Below are 18359 nucleotides of genomic sequence, written 5' to 3' on the forward strand. Positions count from 1 at the left end.
TACCTAGCCCCCCTCTGCCCTGACACCTCCAGCCCCCTGCCCAGACTCCAGCCCTCTGGGTCCTGGCTGCCGGCCCCGCACAGTTCGCTGCTGGTCTAGGGTTCTGGCTGACGGACTCCTGCCAGCCGGGATCCCATCCGCAGGCCTCGCTCAGCCCGCTGCCGACCTAGGTGAACAGAACCCCAGACCAGCAGCGGGCTGAGCGGGTCGGTGGTATAAGATCAACATTTTAATTTCATTTTAAATGACGCTTCTTAAACATTTTGAAAACCCTGTTTATTTTACAATACAACACTAGTTTAGTTATATAATATATAGACCTTCTAAAAAACATTAAAATGTATTACCGGCACATGAAACCTTAAATTAGAGAAAATAAATGAAGACTCGGCACACTGCTTCTGAAAGGTTGCCGCCCCGGTCTATAATATATAACTAAACTATTGTTGTATGTAAAGTAAATAAGGTTTTTTAAATGTTTAAGAAGCTTCATTTAAAATTAAATTAAAATGCAGAGCCCCCTGGACCGGTGGCCAGGACCCAGGCAGTGTGAGTGCCACTGAAAATCAGCTTGTGTGCCGCCTTTGGCACGCATGCCATAGGTTGCCTACCCCTGCTCTACATCCAGGCTGCAGTCCCACTCCCTGCTGCAGTCCTGCCACAAGCAAGTTTGCTGGACTGCAGCCAAGGAAGGCACATCGCAGCGCTTCCTTCCCTACCTGGTACCTTGCAAACTGGCCTTCCATTTATTAGTAACTGCTGGATAATAGCAACTTTTTGCTGGCAACAGAGGAGTTGCTAATAAGTGGAATTTACAGTATGTCTTGTGGCAGTGGCAGAAAGAAGGGTATTCTCAATGAAGAGTCTATAATTATGGAACAAACTTGCACACAAGTCAAGCCACAATCTCATCATTTGCAAAGCAAGGTACAAAATACACATATAAACAAAAAGACTTCCCTCAACAATTATGCAGTAGTTATACCTACACAAAAGGAATTCACCCTCACTCTACTCTATAGAGAAATGTCAAATGGATAAGGGCTGGTCTACACTACGGGGGGAAATCGATCTTAGATACGCAACTTCAGCTACGTGAATAACATAGCTGAAGTCGAATATCTAAGATCGGATTATTCACTCGTCCTCACAGCGCAGGATCGATGTCCGTGGCTCCCCCTGTCGATTCTGCAACTCCGTTGGGGTTGGTGGAGTTCCGGAATCGATATAAGCGCGCTCGGGGATCGATATATCGCATCTAGATCCCCAAGCAACCGATTTTAACCCGCTGATACGGCGGGTAGTCTAGACGTAGCCAAAGGAAGAAGAGATCTATCTTCTTGACATAATTTGGATGTAAACAATTATTGTGAGGTGTTCAGGTATTTTTGTGATTAGTGCCACAGAAATGTCTATAATTAAATAAATGTTGGTAAAAGACAAAAGCATCAAACAAAGTCATTAAGTACTGTACAGTTACAGTTGTTTAGGGCAAATAACACCCACTTCAAAACCACAAAAATCAGGAAGTATGGAATAAAGCCATGCTCAACTACTCAAATCACCTTCCCAAACGGACATACCCAGACAGTCTTTACCACAAAAAAAGTCAACAGTTACTGCAATACTGGGTGTTGCAGCCATCTAGACAACTTTAACTCTGCCCTCTGTAGGATGATGCTGTATTTCCTAGTTTATGTGGCTTGATTTGGGTGATGTTTATTCTTTAAAACTTTAACAATTTAAGGACTGCTTGACATATTGGATTTGTGCACTACTATAATACGTTGCTATTAATCAGAAGTGTTCACAGGAAGAGGTACAGTGCATGGTGTGTAGAGTAATTGTTATTGATTGTGGGCCAAGGAAGAGGGATACAGTATTATGGCAGGAGTCACCAGATGGTGCTACTAGTCTTACAAGTTCTTTTTCTTAGATGCCAACAGTGCACACACTGGGTGGGGGGCAGGGGGAAATGTATTGTTGCTAATTTTGTGGTGCAAGTTATTTTGGAGGCCCGTTGCAAACAGTGAGAGTGTTTGCTCTGTTCTCAATATTTCAGTTGCTTCTTGCAAACTAGGCATCAGTTTTTGGATTGAGATTTCTGAAAGGGAATTGCCTTCACACTGTTTGTGACAACTCTGTTTAAGGACTGGTGTATACAGCATAAATAAGTTACATTTAGAAAGTAACCTGACTCCATGAAATTGATTTCCTTTTCAATGAGAAATCAACTCGCAAAGCTCTGAAAATGAGTACTGAAAGGTTTCCAATGTCCCTGAAAAACCATATTCACTTCCAAACTATGCAAGTAGATCAAACACTTAAGTATTGTATTGTATTGTGCAAACGGTGGTTCTGAAATATTTACAGGAGGAAAAGCCGCTTCCTGAATTTGTAAGTGTGTTTTGGAACTTGCCTTTGTTTCTGCATTGGAATATACATAAAACTTAGGTATGGTCCCACAGTTTACTTTGAGTATCAGGCTTAAAAGTGAACAGCTGTACATCCAGCTCTTAATCATGGGGAGGGGAAGAAGAAGAGAAATGGATTAAAAGAATTGCAGTTTCCTTTGCACATTGTGGCACTCCTTTTAATTTGTGTCTGTGGCTTTGTACTTTTGAATGCAAAAATTAAATTTTTACTCCTGGGGGAATTGTATGCCAAATAATTAAAAATTCTGTGCACATTTTAAAATTCTACAAAATTCTGCAAATTATATTTGTCAAATTAAGTCTATATAACACACCACTTTCAGTTATTTTGGTAATTTATTCCAAAATATCATCAGCAAATGTCTGTAACAATACAGATACAGATAAAAATTCTCCCAGGAGTAGAGAGTTAAAGAAACCCTTATGACAGCCCAGTTCTTATTTCTCTGCTCCCTCCCTGTCAGAACCCAGACGGGGGGCCAGACACTCTCATCCCCTCACACCCAGAGCCCAGCTGCGCCCTCCCCGACCCAGACATTCACATCCTCTACTCCCCAGAGGCCAGCTGCAGGCCCCTCCCACAGCCCAGATGCTCACGCCCTCTACCCACCCCCAGAGCCCAAGGATCCAGAAGGAGAAACAATCTAATGTGGCTTGCACAGAGTTTCTTGCACAGTGCCGCCTCCTTCCTTTAGCAGGTGCTGGGAACCACAGCTGCGAGGAACACTCCAGTTCCCTCCTCCCCCCAGGTCCTTATCTTCTATTTGTGAGCTGTGCTCGGCCAGGTCAAGCGGACCTTAGTGGCAGCCAAAATCTCTGCATCCCATGGAGGGGGTGGGGGTGGAAGAAGATTTTGCACTCACAAAGTTCCTTTCTGCATTGCACAGTGGCACAAAATTCCCCAGCAGTAATTTTTTGTGTGTACAAAGTGTCTCAGTTTCAGGCAAATTGCACCTGTATTCCCCCTCTGTAGTCCACTAAGGGTACCTGCTTTAGGCTTCCATCTCCCAGCCTTCTCCTGTATGGAGATCTATGTTTCACTCCCTTATCACTGGAAATTTTAATGCTGCACAGCTCCCTGATTTACACTGTGATCTCCCTAGCAAGCTAGTCTGCCTAAACAGGCCAGTGCCTGAGCCTGGCTTTTTCTCCAAAGACTATTACCGACTATATACACAGTTAAAGTTAAACACATAGATCCTTCTAAGCAGCACATTTATTCTCAAGGTAAAAGCATTAAACATATTAAAACAATATTATCTTGTTTTAGTATATGATAAACAATATTAAAACAATCTACACACATGCTAAAAAGGTTATCAGAGGTCACTTCAACTCCAACCTAGGGCTCTGGCAGGCTTTTAGTCCTTCAAAACCCGCAAGTGAGGTTTCCCTGTGGTTACAAGTTCATCTCTTTTAGATCCAGAACTAAGATCAAGGCTGGGAAGATTGCCATTTCTTTATATAGCTTGGGCCTTTAACCTTGGCCTTCTGTAACAGGTAACCAGCAGACAACCAACCTCTTCTCGGGGCACATGTTCAAAAGACTAGGTTTCTGTATAACCAGAATTGGGTAATTTGCATTAACCTCTGCCTAGAGATTTCCCAAGGAAATCCTCTTAACACCTATAAGTCCCAAAAGTCTTTACTTGTCTGGCACATTTTCAATAGAGTATTTTGAACTCCTGGGTCTTATATGTATCACATCTCCCTTCTAAAGAGGTTACACACAATCCTAGCCCACAATAATATATAAACTTAACACAATGTGGTCTTTCAAGCTTATCACAGGAAATTGCTCTGTTGCACCATGCCCTGCAGATTCTTTGTGAATTAATTTCTAACAGTTTTTATTAAACAATTTATTATACATACATCAAAAATAAATCTGATTAGAACAACAACAAAAATCTTAAAGTTAAACAATGTAGTGGATGGCGGGGGTGATGGGGGGAGAGGAGTGTCTCCATTTCATAGGCAACTATACTTCTTGCTTCTGCCTCTTCTCATTCTTCTCCCTTCCAGTGTTGCTATTAGCCAGATGAGCAGGGATGGTGTTTAGCCTTTGTCTGCCAGATGCTGTGAACGGGCAACAGCGGATGGATCATTTGATCACTGTTCTGTTCATTCCCTCTGGGGCATCTGACACTGGCCACTGTCGGAAGACAGGATACTGGGCTAGATGGACCTTTGGAATGGGTTACCATGGGAGGTGGCAGAATCTCCATCCTTAGAGGTTTTTAAGGCCTGACTTGACAAAGCCTTGGGATGATTTAGCTGGTGTTGGTCCTGCTGTGAGCAGGGGATTGGACTAGATGACTTCCTGAGGCCTCTTCCAACCCTAATATTCTGTTTCTATAACCCAATATGGCTGTTCTTACGTTGAGTGTTGGGGCCCAAAGTTATCAGGGATGTTTGATGATTCAATGAGCTGGGCTCCCACATGCAATTGACCTCGCTGCCCTGAGCTGGGATCAGGGAAAGAAAGGGAGCATGGCTGCAGGGGTACAGTGGGAAACATCTGTTGTGTAGAATTTTTTCTGGGCCCTGACTGAGGGCACTAGATTGACAGTGGACCAACAGACAGTATGTGCTCCAGCAGAGCATTCTGCTTCCGTACTGCCTCCAAGAGTTGCCTCTGCTTGTCCCTCTTTAACTAGTATCTTTGGCCACTGCAATGCTGTCTCTGGTCACTTCAACTCTCTCTGTACAGTTGCTTTTCTTTTTTCCCCCTCTGACCTCAAAAACAATCTCCAGCTCTCCGTTGCTTTCATTTGGGGAAATGGGGGGAAGGAAGCCTGCAATGAGATCTCCAAACACATCATCCTGCATTCTCTGTTTCTTCCCCTTCGGGTCAGGTAGCTGCTCAGCCACTGATAAAAGCCCTGTCCAGAGGTCTAGCCATTGCAGATGTCATGGCAGGAGAAAGATGGAAAACAAACAAGTGGTTACTGTTTCCCAGAGAGGCAATAATACATTTTTAATATGCATTTCTGGTTTCCCTCCCTGAGATAGATAAATGGGTATGTGCTCTTCCTGACATGGGCTTGCAGGCAGTTGATTGTCATGGCTAAGGCTGCATGTTTGTCATGGCAGGAAAAAAGTCAGAGTGATTTCCCGGGTTGTTTGTGTCTTTTTTTGTGTCTGTGACTGACCTTGCACCAGCTCACCTGACCCTCCGTCATAACAAGGGGAAGAGGGGCAAACATGACCAGTGTTACAACCCCACATGCCAGGTCTCAATACCTGGAGCCATTGTTGCAGGGTGAGTGCAGGGCAGCAGGCCTAGGCTGTGGGACACAGGAACCACTACTACGGGGCGAGTGCAAACCAGGCTTGCTCTCCAGCCTCCTGCCCCTCTGCTCTGCTCAGTGCAAGGATATGTGCTGCAGTGCCAGAAGAGGAGGGTACTGCTGCAGGAGATCAATGCCTTTAGATAGCGCAACGAGGAGGGCAGCATTTTTAAATAAAAAATCAGGGAGCTGTCACAGGAAATGTAATAATCGGGGGGGAGGGGAGGGAGAGAGGAGGGCAGAGTCCACAACCTCCTTGGGTTCAGTAGTGGTCTAACTATATAAAATCCTGTCCACCTCCTCAAAAAATGGACAGGTAATATATCCATGGCCCGACAGTTTCCTACCATCCCTGGTTTTAATATAAGTTCTCATGAGCTGTTTGCTCTTTATCTGGCACTGGAAGGCATCCTGGTTGTGACTCTTCTTGAACAGCTGATTAGCAATGTCCACGAACCCATCTTTATTCTGATGGCTGGGCCCAAGAGCTTCCTGCACCGTTGCTTCTCCCCAGATGGCAATTAAATCTAGGGTCTTGGAGCAGCTCTAATCAACTGCTCCAGGCATGTTGTAAAGGGTGCTAGAGGAATATTGAGCAAATAAACCAATCCTGGGACTGAGCCTGCTTTTAAACAGGGGAAAGGCCATCTGGACAGCTTGGCCCCAGAGCAGTGGAGGGCACAAGTAAACACACAGCTCAGTCATCATATTCTCAAAGAAGTGTAGATAGCTGCTGGAGGACTATCAAAGTAGTGTGTGGCAACAATACATGCACATGAACAAATTGCACTAGCTCAATTTGCATTAGTACTCTTTGAATGAGAACTCCACATTTCACAATAAATGCAGTTAGAGCACTCTAAGGAGTTGGGTTATGTTTATGCAGACGTTTCCAGAACAGACCAACTCAAGTTAGCGCTGACTAAACCAATCAACTATCAGCACTCAATAAGTAAAATATATTTATTTTGCTGTATTTTTACTCAACCATGTTTTACTAAACATATACACATACACACAAAAAGAGGAACAATTCTCATTACCTGAAACATTAGAATATCAAGTTCTTTAAGAGATTATATTTCTAGAGTAGACAAGCTCAGATAATACATTACCTTTCAACTAAAAGGACCTGGCTCCAAGTGTGTTTTAGGTCAACAGTAGAGTATATATTGCTTTTCACCTGAACTACAGCAGGGGTTTGTTCATATTACAAACAGATCATATGATTACTTTCAAAGGTCTCTTCACAGGGAAATGGTGGGTTAGTGGTGCTCCAGCAGCAGTGTTTCAATCCATATTGATTTGTAAGGAAGTTTCTACAGTAATGTAAGAGCACTGGGATCTAAAGAGGGAGACCAATCTATTTATTTTTATTGTATAGCACTGGGAAATGCTAGGCAGTTCTCAGAAGCTACGTAGCTGCTCTGCCTTGTTTACAATTTAATTAGTTTCCAAGCACTATATTTCTTATATAACTTTAGAAACAATCAAATTCATAGCTATAACATTTTTTAAAATGTTAAAAGAAAGTTACAGTTGCAAAGTCAAACACTCAAAAAGGAAATGATTGAACTAAGTTTGCCTGTACAATCTTAATTTGGTCTCCTGGTGTATTATGCATTAGGATATAGTCTTTGATTACACAATCACATACTGCTGTATCGGAAATCTTAATTTTGGTATTTCTTAACTTCCGAGTGATTCACTTTTCAACCATAACATTTTCTTAACGTCATTTTTTGGATCTGAATTTCCTAAACCTTTACGAAAGCAAACGGAAAAAAAAGAAATTCCAGCATGGAACCATACTTATTCCCTACCTTATGCATCATCAGCAGGGTCAGGACCTTCAGGTCTACAGAACAAACTTCTACCACTTGAGCTAAAAAACTCATAGGACTAGTAAATTGCTATCCTCAAGATCAGGGGTGGCCAACCTGAGCCTGAGAAAGAGCCAGAATTTACCAAACATATGTACATTGCCAAAAAGCCACAGTAATACGACAGCAGCCCCTCATAAGCTTCCCCCACCCCACGCCTCCCACCCACCGGCAGCCCTGCCAATCAGCACCTCCCCCTCTCTCTCCACACCACCTGATCAGTTGTTTTGTGGCATGCAGGAGGCTCGGGAGGGGGGCGAGGGATGGAGCGGGGTAGGACCTATGGTAGAGCCAGGGGTTGAGCAGTGAAGTGGCACCCCAGCACATTGGAAAATTGGCACCTGTAGCTCCAGGCCTGGAGTCGGTGCCTATACAAGGAGCCGCATATTAACTTCTGAAGAGACGCCTGTGGCTCCTGAGCCACAGGTTGGCCACCCCTGCTCTAGATGGCCCAACCACTACAAGGAGAAGTCAAGTTTTGCCAGTAAATTTCACAACTATTTGCTAGAGATGATAAAAGAACGTTAGGCTCAGGAATCCTGGGTCAATTTCGAGTTCTGATTATAGAATGTTCCGCCCCCATACTCCAGCAGCCTATCCCTATTCCACCCCTCTGCTCCTATCCTACCCCTTTCCAAGCTCCAGACCATGCTTCCTTCTGTTCATATTGCTCCCAGACAGCTTCTGTCTCTCCCCACTTTGCATTCCATGTAGGCACCTTTCTCCTTCTCCACATTGCCTCAGCACAAGTATGGAGCAGTGAGCGCACAGGACAGTCTCCTTGATCTCAGTTCTCATTCCTGGTGCTACAGTGCCACTGAACACCCAGGAGGAGCAAATGCTGAAGTCCTGCTTGGCTCTTGTAATTCTGGGATGAAGTATGCTCAGTCCTGTTGGCATGTAGGAGCTGTGTGGAGATGGAGTATGGTCAGTACAGAAGGAATCTTTGGAAAATTTAGCTGCTGGCCTCCAAAACTCTAGTAATACTGAAAATTGTGATTTGCATAAAGAGTTGTAAAGCGGCCAAATTTGGCCATATTTCGTGGGAATAGTGAAAAAAAATTGAGTTATACCTATCTCATAGAGCTGGAAGGGACCTTAAAAGATCATCAAGTCCAGCCCCCTGCCTTCACTAGCAGGACCAAGTACTGATTTTGCCTCAGATCCCTAAGTGGCCCCCTCAAGGATTGAACTCACAACTCTGGGTTTAGCAGGCCAATGCTCAGACCAATGAGCTATCTGTCCCCTCCAGAACCTGGAATTGACCCAGGATTCCTGAGCCTAGCATTCTTTTATCATCTCTACCAAATAGCTATGAAATTGACTGGCAAAAGGTATATCCTTGACAACAGGGCATCAAATTTTACGTTCCTCCTCCAAAACATGAAGGCACTACAGTGTCTCAATAACAGTAAACATTTTTAACATTGTTTTCCCTATGTATTTTCCCCAACCTCATTCCTAGAACTGGTTGAACCATTTTAGCTTAAACTTTCCACAAAAATTCATTCTGAAGCAGACACTAAACTTGAAAAATTTTGGTCCAATTTAAATTTTACAAAGATATAAGCAACTCAAAACAGGCTTATAATGGAAAATGTTAGGCAACCTTAACTAGAGTGTCACTATAAGTTCTACCCCTAGATGTGACTGACTTAAAAGGAGGGTGACACCAGTGCATCCAAAAATAACATGTAGCCCAGTGTTCATAATCTCAAAAAGTAAAATATTCAGGGATGAATTGCTTCTTTTATGGCAAATTCTTTAGGGATACAATAATTATATTACATTGGAATTCACAGGTCTTTAAACACCAAAGAATTCTACTCTTCCAGTACCACCTTGAATTAATTTGAAATACGTCTAGAAAGCCAATTAAAATTTAACAGCTACCCATTAGAATGTTTTGACCAAGGACCACCTGCTACCAAACCAAAGACATTTTACATTTGTTATATTACAAATCACATGGTCTTTGGGCCCATTAATGACTTCTAACCACAAGAAAGTTGCTTATGACCAACTTACTTATTTCCTGTCTCTACATGAAGGTCGTTGGTCACTCTGTCAAGGGCATATTTTTCCCACTGATGATAATTCACATAAAGAGTTCTTAGATCTTGCAAAATATTATCCCTCCATCTTCTTTTCGGTTGGACACATCCCAAGAGATGTGGTACAACAAAATACATGCGGAAACTTCCTGCCCTACTGAAGTCAATGTAAGTTTTTCCATTGACTTCCAGGGGGCCAGAATTTCACCCAGGATGTTTTTGTATGCAGTCAGATATTATAATTATACCATACCAAAACAGATCTCTGCCTAGACACAATAAAGTTAGTATGTACTAAGCAGACTTGTACGTATATGGATTGAGAGTTATCTCCACTGGTTATGCATATATCTATATTTTCATGTACTTTATGGTTCACACAATTTTTATTTCAGTATCAGTTATTTACTTGGATTACACTAACAGCCATTCCAAAAATCAGACTTCTTTGTGACAAAGTACTAAAGATTAAACTTGCTTATTGATCTCTGGTGATATGGGGCAAGGACTGGGGCAGGTTTTCATTCCTGGCTGTCCAAACTTTCTTTTTAATTTATTTCAATGTCTGTACTGGAGAACAGAACACCTTGCTTTTAAAAGCTAAAACAGATTTTAAGAGTCAGTCTGTTTAACAGAAGCAACAATTTTCAGCTGTCAGGCACTGACCACCATTATTGGAATAATTTTTGTTCACAGCAACAAATCTTAATCGACGTACGGGGGTGGGGGGGGACACATTTCAGCATGATGTAATCTCTCAAATAGGACTAGTTTCTATGTATCACAGGTGTCTACATTTAAAATTCTAACAAAAGCCACAACTTCACTTATATTTTTATGCAAGCCTCAGCTCTGGAAGTAAACTAAGCAAGTCTAGTCCACTCCGGAAAAACAAAAAAATCATGTCTGAGAGGATAATACTGACTGAAAATCAGGGCAATTTATTGTGAAACATTCCACTATATGGATATTTCAGTCAGAGGTATGAATATAGAATACTAAAAGTAGTTCCAGTAAAAATCTATTTTGTATCACTTCTTTTTAATAATTTCTGCATGGTATGCTTAGGATAATGCATCACAATGCAAAAGAACATATGTTCCTAAATGATACTACACTTTAAAGTTTTATAACATCATTTATTAGTTTTGTGGATCTTCTAAACAAAACACAGACACATTCAACTGGAAGGTAGTAATTTACCTTTCCGCCTACTAAGATATGTAATATATGATTATTACACCACTTAAGGAACTTGTATGTTACTACATGACTTGAGTCATACTTTACCCTTGCCCTTAATCCCAAAGGCATCAGAAAAGCAGGTGAAAGTTGACAGAGAAGAAACATTTTTGCAACTGCCTTGCCTAAGGCAAAACTAGGATAGGTACCATGACACTTTATACAACATACATGCATTCTGGCTCGCCAAACACGCACCTCCTTGATTTACTTAAGAAAATGGTTTTCTAAACTTTATTTTATATGATTTTATTCCTATATTAGGGCTTACAATACCTACACTATCCTTCATGATACTCCTCAAACAGGATTTCAAAATCCAAAAATTTTTAAAGCTGAAACTCACCTTTCTCTGCACTCAGGCAATGTTATTAAGTACTGGCAGAGGCTCTACATAGAGGAAAGAATTCCACCCACAAAAAAGACAAATGTATAGGCTGGAATAGAGGCCACAACTCCTCCATACCCCATCCTCAGTCACTCAGCCACAAGATCCAGTTCCAGCCCATTGCCCCTTCTAGAGAGACCTGTTCAGGACCAGCAAGAAGCTTGCAGCACATCCACTCTGCCTACCCGAACACACATATACCCAGCATAATAGCCCCACAGGATTTAAATGGTGCAACACACTTGGAAATTGTTTTTTCCAGTACTGCACAAGGGCTTACTGTTTATTATTATTTATAGTTTAAAAACTCAGAGACCTTATAAAAAATCTGGTCAAATGATCCCTGCCCCAAGTAATTTACAATCTACATTAATGACAAGATGCAACAGGTGAATTAAACTGACAGACTGCAAGCAGGGCAAGGCAACAGTAATAAGAGTGTGCTTTCATGTAGCCTAATGGTGTATATAGTGTAACTCATCATTTGCCTAGCTTTTGACTGGTAATATTCTGTAAGCTACATGGCTGAAGTAGGTCTTATGGAAAAGTCTGGAGGATAGGTAGTGGATGAATGGATTTTTGGTGGAAGATTATATCAGGTAAAAGGGACATCATGGAAAAAAAGCATAAATATTTGTGAGATAATTGGTTGTTTATGTGATACAGACTGGAGATGATGCCACAATAAAATACTAGAACTACTAGATAGGGTCTAACTAAATTGTAGGGGGGGCTTAAAAGTACAGACAGGAGACATATATATTGGATGCTCTGGAGAAGAGGAAGCCAGTGGAGGAATACTGAGGAGAAGGTAACACAACCACAGTGACAAGCAATTAAAATTATTTTAGCAGAAGCATTTGGATTAGATTTGAGTAAGGCAAGGCTGCATCAGTCAAGGGTGTGGAGAATGAGATCATAGCAATCAAGATACATTTTTAAGGGCCTGGAAGATCTCTGGCAGTCTGGAGAGAGAAAGAAGGTCAAATTAGGTCAAACAGTTTTAACTGAAACCAACTGTTTAATTAGTTGGAAGTTCTCTACTCTCCACACCATTCTAATTCATCTTGTAATAACAGCATTTTGGCTCCTCTCTAAAGTATATAACTGATCATTAGGAACAGTATTTTTAGGGTTTCACCTGGCAAAACCCAATGCATCACACACAATGACACACTCCAAATGCAAGTCTCTTAAATTAAGGTTAAACCCCCCTTCTGCATGTTCACTGACACCCATGAAAATAAATCTATTTGACACAGAGTTTCTTCTTACAACTATCAGAAGAAGTATAATATATTTAGATATGTACAGTACGAAAACCTAGGACTGCAGTACCTGACTACCTCTCCAATCTCACCACTTCCAGCTCCTCAAACAAAATCAGCATAGCAATATTATGCCTAACAACTTGTCCAAGCAAACAAAAGTAATAACTACAAAAATCCTATAAGACCCCAAACCCTTTAATTTTGAAACAGAGGTTTGGCTTGTCACCTCAAATGGCTTTGGCATATTTTGCTGAATTAAAAAACATAGCCTGAGAAATACTGTCCTTACCTGTCATTCTGATGAACTGACCATTTTTTACAATAGCTAGAGTCCTTTCTTACTGTTTCTGTCATTGTGCAACACATCATCATGAAGCACTTTTCAGAACCTGCCCTATTAGTAGCTCTTCATGCATACTGTCTCAATTATTTTTTTTAATATTGTGAAGCTTTTATGATAGTTTGAATGAAAGACACATCAAAATAAAATGGAGTTATTGTTCAATCACTGCTAAATTCTTACTTAAATCTGCTATCTACACCTACAGCAGTATATCTTGCCACAAACCATTTCATCTTCTAGATCCACCATCCTCATTTGTTTATGCTGTGCAACACTTTGAAGTTAAGTGCTGTGTAGGTGGCTAAGCATGCCATATGCCTGTAATACATGTTTAAGTACTCAGTCCAGCAAGAGTGACAGCAAAAGACAGGTTTAATGGTCGTATGCATTCCTAGCATATCACACATCTTCCCTTACATTTCCCCAGCAAGAAAAACGTCATAGCACAACTCATTCTTCAAGTACACAGATTAGCTAACACAATGACATATAAAAACAAATATACCAAAATTTCAACTTCATATGCTACAGAACTATGGTTGCCAACCCTCCAGGATTGTCCTGGAGTCTACAGGAATTAAAGATTAATCTTTAATTAAAAAAATAAAGTCATGTGATGAAACCTTCAGAAATTCATCCAACCAAAGTTGGTAACCCAACCTGATACAGAACCTGATCTCTCTCTCCCTGAATTTATTGATGGAATATACTTCACTACTATAACATACAGCATAGAAGAGAGCTACATTATTCACAGTCCAATCTCCGTTCTGTGCAACAGGGCCCATTATTCGTTAAGGATGAATATAATCTACCTTAACTTTCAAAGCTGTGTATCTGTGAATAATTCTCTCTCCAGCAGCACACATGGGACTGAGGGAGAGTGAACGGTGAGGGAGAAAGCCAGCTTTGTCTGCCGAACAGAAGGGGTTTTCTTGGCAGAACATGTCATGCACGGGGGGAGAGGGGGGATCACCCTCTGGCATTAAAGACAAATAAACCGCAGCATTCGCCTGGCCTGGCCTAGCGATGGTGGGAGACTAGCAGGGCTCTTCACACCATACTTCTGCCCTTCTCCTCTCTCTTACCCCAAACATCACTTCTCATCCCTCAACCAGCCCACCTACACCTCCTGCACCCCCTCCTCTTCCCCATAAAAGCCACAGCTACCCCTCCCCCACGTATCCCTCCTTTTCACCCCCTCTGATCACCCCCTTCCCCCCCAACCCCTCTGTCCTCTCCTCCCCGCGCCGGCCCGCAACCCCCTGCAGCTCCCCGCCCCCATTCCCGTCCTGCCTCCTCACCCCCCGGAACCGGCGCTGCCACCCTGGGCCGCCCCTTACCCGTGCTTGGCAGCCGCTCTCCGGCGCTTCCTGAGCAGGCACAGCAGGACGCAGGCGGCCGCGCCGGCCACCACGGAATGGCGCGCGGTCAGGTACTTGCTATAGGCGGCCATGGAGCGAGCGCGGCGGCCGGAGGACTGAGCCGAACGCAGCCCAGCGGGGAGGCTGACGCAGGGAATGCCGGGAGTGGGCGGGGGCGGGACAGGGCGTTCTGCCCAACCCCCTCAGGCTGGCTCCGGGGCAAAGGCGGTGTGGGCGGGCCCAGGCTGTCAGACTCTGCTGCTGCCGACGGGGGCGGCCTGGCCCCGGGGTTCTCTGCCGTGCGGCACCGCGGCCCCTGTGCCCTAGGCTGAGTGCCCCGCGGCTCATGCCCCTTTGCCCCTGGCCTGGCAGCTCCCCTCTAACGCAGAGACGTGTCCCCTGTGGCGGGCGGGCGGCGGCGGCTGTTTGCAGGACGTTCGGGGGAAGGCGGAATGTGAGTGAGGGGGTTCCAGTGCCATCTTGCTGGGCGGCTCCTTTCACCGCCCCGAGGCTCCGCTTCTGCACCTCCCCGAATCCCGCAATTTCCCCCAAGCCCCTGCTCCTTCACCTCCCGAGTCCCTGCACCTCACCCAATCGGTGCACCTCCCTGAGCCTCTGCACCTTATCTCTGGGAAACTGAGGTTTGTCTACAGCGTGACATTGTCGACAAAACTTTTGTCTTTCGTGGGTACTTAACCCCCCCCCCCCCCCGACAAAAGTTTTGCTGAGGCAAGCTTATGCTGCTGGAAGTATTTTGTTGGAAAAAGTGTGGACACAGCCTTGTTGCTAAAAGCTGCAGTAGTGTAGGCAAGCCCATTCAGTGGATGCATTCATAAAGACTGTTCCAGGTGGAACAGCACAGATGGGCCAGTTTTTCACCCCTGCATTCATACCCTGCACACTATTGTAATAATCTTTGTACAAACTATACCTTGTGAGGTATCATTTGAAAATTAATAGCTTGCTAGTCAATATTATCATGGTGACATATGAGCAGTTATATTATGTGAACATAAACTGAAATTATGACTGATGTGTTTCCCAGACAAGTCAAAGACCAAGGAGAAGCTAAGGCCTCTAGCCAGGTATCATCAAAGTTGACTGACAATCGCCAGTCAAGTGGCCACTCTTTGGCAAAGAAGGAGAGCAGGAACAGATGGATCTGCATTTTAGCAAGCAAAAGCATGGAACCTCTTTCACCATGAGACTGTGGGATGGAACTTTATCCTGGGGAAACACTCAGGAAAACAGGGCTTTGAAGCTGTGCTCTGGCTCTGCTCCAACTCCAGGCAAAAACCTGCAGCTTCACTGCTCCGCGCTCCGCTCCAAAGCCCTGCAAGAAAATGCTTTTCAAAGGATGACTGGACTACAAAACGGAGGGGCAAAAACACCCCAGCATCTCTTTCTCTTGCTCCCTTTCACCTAAGAAGACAAAAGAATCAGCCCAGCCGTTTGACTTTGGGGGAGTTCCTGATCTGAGAATCTGGCAATGTTGCTGGGAACCTGTAATAAGGATTTTACCTTGAACCAAGTCTAGTTTGGTAAGTTTTAGCTAATATAAAGTGTTTTAACTTTATTTCTCTTGTAACCATTTCTGATTTTAATACCTTATTCTTGTACTCACTGAAAATCTCTTTTTGTAGTTAAACAAACTTGTTTTATTTTTTAATCAAAATGAATCCAGTGTTGTGTTGTATATTGACCCCTTATGGGAGCAACAGACTTCTAATATCTGAACAGTCTAGGAGAGGGCAGGACAGTGCAGAGCACATGCTTTTTGGGAAAATTCAGTAGCTGGGCGTGTGCGGAGGTCATCCTACAGGTAGTAACCCAGGCTGCTGGAAGCCAGAATGTGGTCGGTATGTTGCTGACACTGGAGTCCACATTGCTGAACCAGGGCTGTGGCTATACCGAGATACTCAGGGTGTGACCTGCATGCTGTTTATCAGTAGCCCAGGTTGGGTGCCACAACAGCAAAGCACTGTGAGGCACCCAACATTGCAGGGAAGGTGGTGATGCAATCTCTCACTTGTCTAGATTGCACCCCAGCATGTTACAGGCCAACTCCTATTTAGATGCCTGAATAACTGCTGAAAAATTGGCACCTATCTGGGAACTGTACTCTTTGAAAGACGCCTCTGTATTTTCAGACAGCAGGGAGGGACTGTGGTACCTTAGGTACAAAAACAAGTGTGTGTAATCTGGCACAATATCTTCTTGTGTAACTTCCAGATTGCTTGTCTATCTTCTTTCTCTTTTTGCCCTTAGAACTTGTGGTATTTAAACTGCATTTACCACTGTGATGTTTGACCACCTTATTTTAAAAGATTTTTTCAGGGCTTTGGAGCTGTGCTCCGGCTCCACTCCAGCTCCAGGCTAAAACCTGCAGCTCCACTGCTCTGGAGCTGCTCTACGCTCCAGCTCCGGGCTCCACTCCAAAGCCCTGGATTTTTTCTTCCTTTTTTCTCTCTATCCACTGATAGTGGGGAATTTTTTTTAAGCAGTGGAAAAGTTAGCTCAGAGAAATAGATTTTACATTTCGTTTTGAAATGTATTTTCTAGTTCTTACTCCAGTTCCTATTTTAATCTTCCAGTGTCAACCTCTCTTTGGCCTTATTTGCATGTAAAGAGCTTGTCTACATGAGGAGTTGCACAAGTTTAAAAGCCGAGCTACATACAGCCTTGCCGTGGAATAACAAAATATGTGAATTAAAAATATTTTAGTTATTTTGTTGCAAGTTAGTTTATGTGACACTTCTATTGGGCAGGGGTGTGGGGGCTAAAGGGGATTTTGCCAAAGTTAGCTTTAGTTAGTTGAAGGGATAGGTTAAAAACCCCTGTAGTGTGGGCAAAACTATATCAGTATAAAAGTGCATTATACTACTATAACTATTCCAGTACAGGAAATGGGAATAACTATATCAGTATAAGCAGCAAAGAATCCTGTGGCATCTTATAGACTAACAGATGTTTTGCAGCTTGAGCTTTCGTGGGTGAATACCCACTTCGTCAGATGCATGTAGTGGAAATTTCCAGGGGCAGGTATATATATACTCCACATGGACTCCTCCTGAGGGTTGAAATGACAGTCTGGACCTCTACATTGAATGCTTCCGCCGACGTGCACAGGCAGAAATTGTGGAAAAACAACATCGCTTGCCTCATAACCTAAGTCATGCAGAACGCAATGCCATCCACAGCCTCAGAAACCACCCAAACATTATCATCAAAGAGGCTGATAAAGGAGGTGCTGTTGTCGTCATGAACAGGTCTGACTACCAAAAGGAGGCTGCCAGACAACTCTCCAAATTCTACAGGCCACTTCCCTCAGATCCCACTGAGGAATACACTAAAACTGCAACATCTACTCAGGACATTCCCTACACTAACACCGGAACAAATCAACATACCCTTAGAGCCCCGACCAGGGTTATTCTATCTACTACCCAAGATCCACAAACCCAGAAATCCTGGACACCCCATCATCTCGGGCATTGGCACTCTCACTGAAGAACTGTCTTTATATGTGGACTCTCTACTCAGACCCTATTTCACCAGCACTCCCAGCTGTCTCACTGACACCACTGATTTCCTGAGGAAACTACAACGCATTGGTGACCTTCCAGAAAACCCCATCCTAGCCACCATGGATGTAGAGGCTCTCTACATGAACATCCCACGCACAGATGGAATACAAGCTGTCAGGAACAGTATCCCTGATGATGCCACAGCACTACTGGCTGCTGAGCTCTGTGCCTTTATCCTCACACACAACTATTTCAAATTTGATGACAATATATATCTCCAGATCAGTGGCACCGCTATGGGCACCCGCATGGCCCCAAAATATGCCAATATTTTTATGGCCAACCTGGAACAACGCTTCCTCAGCTCTCGTCCACTCACGCCCCTTCTCTACCTATGCTACATTGATGACATCATCATCTGGACCCATGGGAAGGAGTATCTGGAAAAATTCCACCACGATTTCAACTGCTTCCACCCCACCATCAACCTCAGCCTGGACCAATCTACACGGGAGGTCCACTTCCTAGACACCACGGTGCAAATAAGTGATGGTCACAT

The 18359-nt window shown here is 43.5% G+C and overlaps 1 protein-coding gene across 1 annotated transcript in view; it reads right to left on the reverse strand.

The window, feature by feature from the left end:
- The window catches only part of ABCD3 (ATP binding cassette subfamily D member 3), an 84578-nt gene extending 70157 nt beyond the window's left edge, over nucleotides 1–14421 (reverse strand). The window contains exon 1 of the mRNA XM_030572158.1: nucleotides 14253–14421. Coding sequence (XP_030428018.1) covers nucleotides 14253–14365 — 113 coding nt within the window. The 5' untranslated portion in view covers nucleotides 14366–14421. The remainder of the gene's footprint in view (nucleotides 1–14252) is intronic.
- Between the last annotated feature and the right edge of the window lie 3938 nt (nucleotides 14422–18359).

The sequence above is a fragment of the Gopherus evgoodei genome, chromosome 8 (assembly GCF_007399415.2).
Source record: "Gopherus evgoodei ecotype Sinaloan lineage chromosome 8, rGopEvg1_v1.p, whole genome shotgun sequence".
NCBI lineage: Eukaryota > Metazoa > Chordata > Testudines > Testudinidae > Gopherus > Gopherus evgoodei.